This window comes from Palaemon carinicauda, chromosome 17, assembly GCF_036898095.1.
Source record: "Palaemon carinicauda isolate YSFRI2023 chromosome 17, ASM3689809v2, whole genome shotgun sequence".
Classification (NCBI taxonomy): Eukaryota; Metazoa; Arthropoda; class Malacostraca; order Decapoda; family Palaemonidae; genus Palaemon; species Palaemon carinicauda.
Genome location: NC_090741.1, coordinates 101,469,309 through 101,478,788, shown reverse-complemented (window position 1 = coordinate 101,478,788; position 9,480 = coordinate 101,469,309). Strand labels below are relative to the sequence as shown.

The 9,480-nt window shown below is 33.4% G+C and overlaps 1 protein-coding gene across 2 annotated transcripts; it reads left to right on the top strand.

Annotated features, from left to right (window-relative positions):
- The first annotated feature begins 2,135 nt into the window (after positions 1-2,135).
- LOC137656148 (chymotrypsin B-like) lies at positions 2,136-9,207 on the top strand. Of its 2 annotated transcripts, none has more exons than XM_068390321.1 (12): positions 2,136-2,325; positions 2,453-2,484; positions 2,716-2,813; positions 3,096-3,187; positions 3,420-3,541; positions 4,347-4,465; positions 5,032-5,203; positions 6,953-7,037; positions 7,189-7,372; positions 7,945-8,099; positions 8,809-8,929; positions 9,084-9,207. In XM_068390321.1, exons 1-12 carry the CDS (start codon positions 2,287-2,289, stop codon positions 9,122-9,124), a joined length of 1,260 nt encoding a protein of 419 aa, XP_068246422.1. In that variant the 5' UTR covers positions 2,136-2,286; the 3' UTR covers positions 9,125-9,207. The 2 variants fall into 2 exon arrangements, with proteins under 2 accessions (XP_068246422.1, XP_068246421.1); XM_068390320.1 differs by having other exon boundaries at positions 2,674-2,813.
- The last annotated feature ends 273 nt before the right edge of the window (positions 9,208-9,480 follow it).

The window sequence follows — 9,480 nt, the reverse complement described above, 5'->3', positions numbered from 1 at the left end:
TCAGACCGCTATGCAGTGGATACAATGTTCGTACGATAAAATATGACGATGATGGTTACCGACCTTGTTCCGAATGGTGTGCAGGTTTCAGTGAAGTGGTCATGCAACTATGAAATTTCTATCAACTATTCTGTGAAACTAGACAATTGTGTACACAACTCGTCAAAAATGACAGCTAAATATTTAGATAGATATGTGCACACACAGACTCAACCCTTCCCGCCCCCCTCCTCCTGTCATAAATACAACACGGCAGTTGTGGTTTGCGATTGTACCTCTCGGGGTACCCCCTCTCACCAGGGTATGACTACCCTCTCCTTCTATCTGAGGGACAGGGAGAGACTGAGTTGTTATACGTCTAGCAATGCCACGCAGTGAGACTGAAAAGAAATGTGTGTGTATATATATATATATATATATATATATATATATATATATATATATATATATGTATATATATATATATATATATATATATATATATAGATATATGTATATATACATATATATATATATATATATATATATATATATATATATATATATATATATATATATATATATAATCCTCATCATCATGCTCAGCCGTTACTAGTCCACTGCAGAACAAAGGCCTCAGACGTCTCCTTCCACTTTTTCGGTTCATGGTCTTCCTGTGCCAGTTCATGCCCTAAAACTTCCTTAGTTCATCGACCCATCGTCTTCTCTTCCTTCCTCTGCTTCTTTTACAATCTCTAGGGACCCATTCTGTTATTCTTGATATCCAACTATGGTCTCTCATTCTTATTATATGTCCTACCCATGTCCATCTTTTTATTGACAAGTTGTTAGAAGATCCTCTACTTTAGTTTGCTCTCGTATCCATGTTGCTCTTTTTCTGTCTCTTAGTGTAATTTCCGTCATTATTCTTTCCATACCTCTTTGAGTTGTAACTAGCTTATGTTCTAAGGCTTTAGTAAGGCTCCAAGTTTCTAATCCATAAGTTAATATTGGTAGTACTATCTTATTAAATACTTTTCTTTTTAGAGAAAGTGGCCTTTAAGTTTCATAATCTCATTTTGGTTACAAAATGCTCTCCATTTCATGCATATTCCATTAATTTCGGTCTCGTTTCTTAGGGAAACACTTATTGTTTGTCCTAAGTATGTAAATTCATTAACATTCTCCATAGTCTTGTTCATAACTCTCTTTTGTTGTCTCAGCATTTTCATTGAACATTATCTTAGTTTTACTCTTCATTTTCAGTCCTACATTTCTGCTCTCTCTATTTAAATCTTCCATCATCTTTTGTAATTCTTCCGATGATTCAATAAACACATCTATGTCATTTGTAAATCTTAGGTTGTTGAGGTATTCCTCATAAATATTAATTCCTATATTTTCCCAACCTAAATTCTTAAACATTTCTTTTAGACATGCTGCGAATAATTTAGGAGAGATGGGGTCTCCCTGTCTAACTCTTTTCTCAATCGGAATTTTCACATTATCTTTATGTAGTTTTAGGATTGCTGTAGTTCCCGTATAGATATCTTCAAGTGTTTTAATATAAGAGAGAGAGAGAGAGAGAGAGAGAGAGAGAGAGAGAGAGAGAGAGAGAGAGAGAGAGAGAGAGAGAGAGAGAGAGATAGCTTGTGCATAAATACGTACATAGTTATATGTACATGTGTAAGATGTGAGCCTTTAAGTTATTGAGGAGTGTTTTCCTTTAGTGGAAATTATGACCCTAATTAGTATTCTTTAGCAGATGCTTCTGTCAAACTAATTCCACACACCATTGGGACCAGAGGCTCGGTCAAAGGTGGGGTCATCGACTGCTTGTGATACACTGCTCGGGTTAATTGGGATTCCTTCTTCCAATCACTCACATTATTCTCTTTTTCCTTTTCACAAAACTTAACACCTTTCCAATTATTGGTAAAAAACGAAAAATACGTTTTCCGGCTTCTGTAGAAGATTATATTTTATGATCAGTCTTTCATGACATTTCCGCCTTAATTGAGGTCATCAGAAAGTATCCCTTTCATGATGTAAAGAGATCATTAGGTTAGAAGGGTACCCCTAAGAAGGGGAGTTATAAGGGGTTACTCTGTATAAATAGACCTGAAAGACCAGTGGCTGCCACAAGAGGAGAGAGACATCGCCCAGCCCTGATCAGTATTTTGGCAAAAGTTCAGTCCTCAGAAGCTTTGTGGTGAAGGATCAGTCCTGAAGGGTTTTCTGGCAGAGAAAAAAACCAAGTCTGAAGAGCTTTGAAGCAAAGGTTTCCATCCACCATCCCCATTCGCAATGCACATACTTTGCAAGATCCCGGTTCTCCTATTCCTCGTAAGAACAATAAATATACTCATTCTTGTACTCCAAAGTACTAAGATTATGAAATTGTCTTGCATGTGAATTTATTCGACATCATTCTTGAGTACCACATTTAAATTTAGATGATTCATTGTTCCAGATGGGAAGGGAAACTGAATCTCTGAGGTTAATGTAAGTAATTTCTGTGAATTTGTTTTTATTGTGAATATTTATACCTCCAATCTCACATTTGGATTATAATCCCACAATTAGGCTAAATTGGTATTTGTATAATCTATGTAGGGTCAAGTGTGCTACTCATTCATTATGAATGAACTGTCCTGTATTTTTTATTTTATTTATTTTTTTATTATGAAACAGATGGGATGAAAATGTGTCCTTTAACGAAGCTTTTCCATCAAGAAATGACGATTATCCAGAAATGCTTCCAGAAGACGAGGAAGCTGGATTTGCTACTCACGCGGTGTTAGAAGAAGATTGGAAGGATAATTCAAATGATGGTAAGTTTGGGGAAACATTTTAGCTCAAAGGCCTTTGAAAACTATAACAAGTTCTATTTAACTGTTTTGAAACAGTTGGCTTTTATTGGACAATATAATTTCTTAAAACAAGAGTAGGGCGAAGATGTTATCAATTTCTCTTACAGCAGTGGAAATGTCTGATTGCCATTCCCCCCTCTAGAATTTTGGGACATTTAAGGACATTGTGTATGTTGCATTTGGGAATTTCACATATTTTGAATTAAAAATGAGTTTCCTAACATTTTTTCTGTTTCATACTAGGCAAGGAAACTGTGATCTTGGAGCCCGGTGAGACAGCGTCATTTTCCTTCACTTTCCGAGACAGACAGACATCGAAATACATCGAATATAAGGTGAGACAGGAGAAGGAATCTTTCCTTTCGATTCTAAAACAAGTCAGAAACAAAGTAAAAATGGTAATGCGCAATTCTGCTTCAATAAATTATTTTTTCTTACCAAGAAAAAAAATCCATGACCTAAAGTTACTTTTCACGTTATTTGAAAAATTTGTCTAAAAGGCCTAGGTATTGAAACACTGATAATGCTCTGGCTATAACACTTTTCTTAAGATATGTTTCACTTCAGATCTCAGAAGACTCAAGTCCTGCTTCTTCTATCGTCTTCAGCTGTGACCTGAAGTCATATAAGAATTCGCTTGACTGCGGTGATGGACAAGTGCTGATTGGGTACAAACACATCAATTTGAGGTAGGTCTAATTCCTCCTTTTGGTGGTTGCATGTATTGGAAAAGTATCGAAAGGGTTTCTTGTCGTGAAAATGTATAGTAAAGTGTTTCATTTAATAAAAAGTATTACAGTATAAGTGTTTCATGTGTTGAACATGTATTGAAAGTGTTTAATGTCTAGAAAAAGTATTGCATGGTTTTATGTTTTATTAAAGTATTGTGAGTTAATCATGTTTTGATAAAGAATCGAGTGGTTGTGTTTTTAAATTATCTAAAGATAATAAATGAATTGAAATTGCCACTGAGGTAACAAGACATACCACATACATTTTTGACATACTCTGCAATATATATATATATATATATATATATATATATATATATATATATATATATACACATATATATATGTATATATATATATATATATATATATATATATATATATATATATATATATATATATATATATATATATATATATTTTGCAGAGTTTGTCAAAAATGTATGTGGTAGTTCTTGTTACCTCAGAGGCAATTTCAATTCATTTATTATCTTTAGATAATTTAAAAACCCCACTACTCGATTCTTAATATATATATATATATGAATTCTGGACAGGCTTATAGCTTGGAGAACAAGCTATATATTATATCTATCTATCTATCTATCAATCTATCTATCTATCTATCTATCTATCTATCTATCTATCTATCTATATATATATATATATATATATATATATATATATATATATATATATATATATATATATATATATATACATGCACACACACAATACCTGATATCCTATGAATTCTGGACAGGCTTTGCAGTAGGACCTATAGCCTGAAGAACAGACAAGCTGGAACCTTTCTGAAGATTAAGGCAGAAAATACACTTTCGTCTTACAATGGAAACTTGCAATGCAAAATCTTAGCAACGAGTAAGTACTGCGTTTCATTTCATTTGTTTCATTTCTATCAATTCCTTGATTTATCTAATCTATTTGAGATGATGACAACATATTCTCTTTATTCAGTTATAACTTAATTCTTTTCCTTAAACACACACGTATGTATATAAATACATATATACGCATTTATATATGTGTATTGAATATATACATGTGTGGAGTGCGTATATATGTTTATATATATATATATATATATATATATATATATATATATATATATATATATATATATATATATATATATATATGAGTGCGTTATGTGCGTATTCGTAGCTCTGTATATGATACAGATATCTTAACAAGTGACTATTTATATCAGTTAACAAAAAACTGCACATATTTTTTCCTCGTTAAGTAACTTGTATTTCGGGACTTGACTAGAAATGGAAAATCTGGTGTTTACAAAGATCATTTCTTTCCACGGACATATTTGGATTCCTTTGGTCTAAGATAAAAACACATGAAGGGAAATACTCAAACAACGAAAACGAACGTGGAAAGCAGTTGTTCAATCCAAATCCTTTGTCTTTCTTCAGCCTGTGGCAAAAGGAACGTGGAGAGAATCGTTGGGGGCACAGAAGCGTTGCCCCACGAGTACCCCTGGCAAGTGGGGTTCCTTATTCCAAATAACCTCCCTTTCTGTGGAGGATCCATCATTAGCAACCACCACATACTTACAGCTGCTCACTGCTTCTACGTCGAAAGCTTGTAAACTATTCTATGCCTACTTCTAGTGTTCTATGTGTGATTAAATTCTGCTTATTTCAAGCATATTTCAAATTAAGGGTAATACTATTTTTCTGTATGGAGCTCCTAAAAATCTATGAGTACTTTTACCTATGATTTAATATGCCTATTGTCTCCATATCTAAATTCAAAGATAATACCTCGTTCATTTGAAATTTAGTAATGAGCTTATGTAAGGTCATCATCATTATCAGCCGTTACTACTTGACTGCAGTACAAAGGACTCAGGCATGTCCTTCCACTCGCGTATGTTTATAGTCTTTCTATGCCAGTTTATACCAGAAAATTTTTAGTTTGTCAATCCATCGTATTCTGTTCTTTATTTCGCAATCTCGAGGGACCCATTCTGTTATTCTCAGTGTCCATCTATTATCTGTCATTCTCATTATAAGGCCTGTCCATGTCCAATTCTTTTTCTTACATATTGTTAGAATAACCTCTACTTTGGTTTTCTCTCGTATCAATGCTGCTGTTACCTTGTCTCTTACTGTTGAATGCCATCATTATTCTTTACATAGTTCTTTGAGTTGTAACAAGATTATTTCTAGGATATCTTGTCTTTTTTGAGAAAGTGGTATTTTACAATTCATAACTTTATTTTGTTTACCAAAACCTCCCCATCCCATGCTTATCCTTCTTCAATTTTTGGTCTCATGTCCTGGAGAAACACCTACTGTCTGTCCTAAGTACATATATTCATTAAAAATCTCTAGAGGTTCGTCCATAACCCTTATTTGTTGTCTCTCTGCATTTTCATTGAACATTATCTTGGTTTCATTCATATTATATTTCAATCCTATATTTCTACATTCTCTGCTCAAATCTTCTATTATCTTTTGCAATTCCTCCGGTGATTCACTAAAAATAGCTATGTCATCTACAATCCTCATGTTGTTAAGGTATTCCCCATTAATGTTAATTCATATATTTTCCCAATCTAAGTTTTTAAAATCTTCTAAGCATGCTGAAAATAATTAGGAGGGATGAAGTCTCCCTGTCTAACTCCTTCCTAAATCAGAATTTTCTCACTATCTCATAGTTTTACGATGGTTGTTTTAACATAAAATTCATCTATTCCTTGTATTTGAAGGGCTTTTATTACTGATGAAGTTTTGACAGAATCAAAAGCTTTCTCACAGTCTATAAATGCCATACATAGTGGTTTCCATTAGTTTGTTACTTATATTGATAGTCAGTTGTCGGATACCCACTTTTAAATCCAGCCTGCTCTATTGGTGGATTAAAGTCTAGCTGTCTTTTTGTTATCCTAATATGATCTTTGTAAATACCTTCCTTTTTGTACATCATTGCAATGATAAATTATTTTCCAAACTGTAGGCATTGAACATTCTTGCAAACCTTTTGTGTTAAGTTTAACCAGTTTCACTACTATAAAATCTCCTGTATCTATTATCAAATCAATTATTAGGCCATCTCTATGTACTTTTAGATTGTTGTACTTCCAGTACAGGTATCTTCAAGTGTTCTAACATAAGATTCATCCATCCAAAAGCTTTGAAGAGCTTTCATTTATGCTGAAGTTTTGACACATATTTGACTTTTAATCTATTCATGAACATCACCAAATAAGACTATCTTTTTCACATTGCAAGATAAAGAAACTTGAAAGATAACCATACAATATTCCACTTTGACCAGCTCTTCATTCATTTATTTACATTTTCATTAATTGATTGTCATCTGGGACAGCGATTTTTCTAAAGTACGGGCCGTCGTCGGAATGAATGACTTTAGAAAGACATCGGATACAGCCAAGTATCTCAAGATTGATAAGGTAAATTTCGACCATTTTCCTTATTCCTTTTTCTTCTTAAGTATTTACTAGGTAATATTCAAATAATGCTAAACTGTAGTACTGAACACAGAGGCTCAATCTCACTTTGAAAAGCTTCCAATAATACCATCCAACTTTAATTCTTCAACAGATAATACTGCATGAGCAGTACAATGACATAACCTTAGCAAATGACATTGCCATCATCAAAGTGGCTGATCCTATTCCCTTCGACGTCGACAACACCATCTCGCCTATCTGCCTTCCTTCCGATTCTCTTTATAGCTACGACAATGTAAAGGCCATTGTTTGCGGATGGGGACTGACTATAGGAGGTGAGTGTATATTTTATATTATGATGTGAAGAAATAGGTAGCTGATCGTAGACTTCCATCGTAAATACTTTGAGATTATCCTCCTGTTTATTGGTTACTTCTCGAAAACATACTCAAATCACACCAGCAAACAACGACACAAATACATTAACTGGCAAATGTAGAGTATGCTTCATTATAATTTTAAGAAACCTAGAACTGAACAAATCTACTTAATTTTACTTTTATCACGACAGCTTAAAAACAAATATGGGATCATGTTCTTGCTCCCACAGCACCGTATTGTAATTCAACAAAAAATATAAAAAAATATTTTGAATGGAGCTTTAATTAATAAATAGTTAAGATAATGGAAGAGAAAGAGTTTTATTATTTTTCTAAGCGATAATTAAGTATAGTTATCACTGTTAGGGCTACATACCAATCCTAATATGGACTATGGTTTAGGTACCACACTTAGTTAGTGATGGAGTTAGTGATGGAAAATAAGTAACATGGAAATGAGATATATAAAAGTGAGGTAAAGTCTATTTTACTTGGAAGCCTCCTAAAGTTTATCCTTCTTCTCTTAGATATGTATAACTCGTCCTCACCTGTTCTCCTTGAAGTTGGGATGACAACAGTGACGGTTGAAGAATGCAAGAAGAAATACCTTTATCCTCAACACATCAGTGATAAGATGATCTGTGCTTTATCCAACAACGAAGCATCAGGCAACAGCTGTAGTGTAAGACTGTCGATTCTTAACTCATAACTAGCCTACTTCATAAAACTCTTGGTAGAGTGTCATCATCATCATTATCATCATCATCAGCCGTATCTAGTCCACTAGAGGAATACGGCCTCAGACATTTCCTTCCACTTGCTTCATTTCTTTTTTTTTTTGGTCTTTCTATGCCAGTCCACAACTGCAAACTTTCTTAGTTGGTCAATGCATCATCTTTTCTTCCTTCCCCTGCTTCTTTTGTAATCTCTAGAGACCCATTCGGTCATTGTTAATGTCCAACTATTATCTGTCATTCTCATTTTATGTCCCTCCCATGCCCATTTCATTATATATCCTGCCCATGTCCATATCTTTTGTCTGACATGTTGTTAGAATTTCTCCGACTTTAGTTTGTTCCCTGATCCATGATGCGATTTTCTGTCTCTTTGTGTTATTCCCATCATTATTCTTTCCAGTGCTCTTTGACCTGTAAGTAGCTGATGTTCTAAGACTTTAGTAGGGCTCCAAGTTTCTGATACATAAGTTAATAATGGTAGGTCCATCTCATTAAATCCTTTGCTTTTTTGAGAAAGTGGCATTTTACTTTTAAAAATCCCAGTAGATTGCTACATTATAAAATTCTAACAAAGGCCATATTTGTACTTGGGTATTATGTCCTTGGATGATAGCTCAAGCAGATTAAATATTAAAGGATTATCTTTTATTACAGGGAGATTCGGGAGGGCCATTAATGTATCAACAAAAAACATTTACGGAACAAATCGGAATAGTTTCCTTCGGTATTGAAGGTTGCAGTCCATCTTATCCAGACGTTTACGTACGAGTCACAAGTGAGTTACCTCCAACTCTATTTATTTATTAAATATTTCAACGTCTTTCAATTTTCTTTTGAAAATATATTAGCTAACATTTTGAAAACTTATCTACTAACATTCTGTAAGTAAAAAAAAATATTCATGGCAATATTTTCTTTTGTTCCTTTAGGTTACTTAGATTGGATCAGAACCCATATGGATATTGTATGAATTGGAGAGCTGTTTCAAAGGCAAATCAGTTCTACTACTGCATTGTCGGCATTGATGAGTTTTGATGGAAATTTTATGATAAGAAAACTTTGTTCTAAGTAATAAATTCCTTAAGATTTTGATCTGGTTATTTATCCATATTTACCTATAAAACCTTTAAAATGCATGGTATCATTGTTATGAATATAAAATTAAAACTACAATAATCGCTTACATTTTCTAAAGACTCGCTAGTTAAGAGATATTTAAGGAAATGACTCATGCAATGGCATCGCAAAATTAGCTTTATGAACTTCAGTGTACAAACACACACACACACACACACACATATATATATATATATATATATATATATA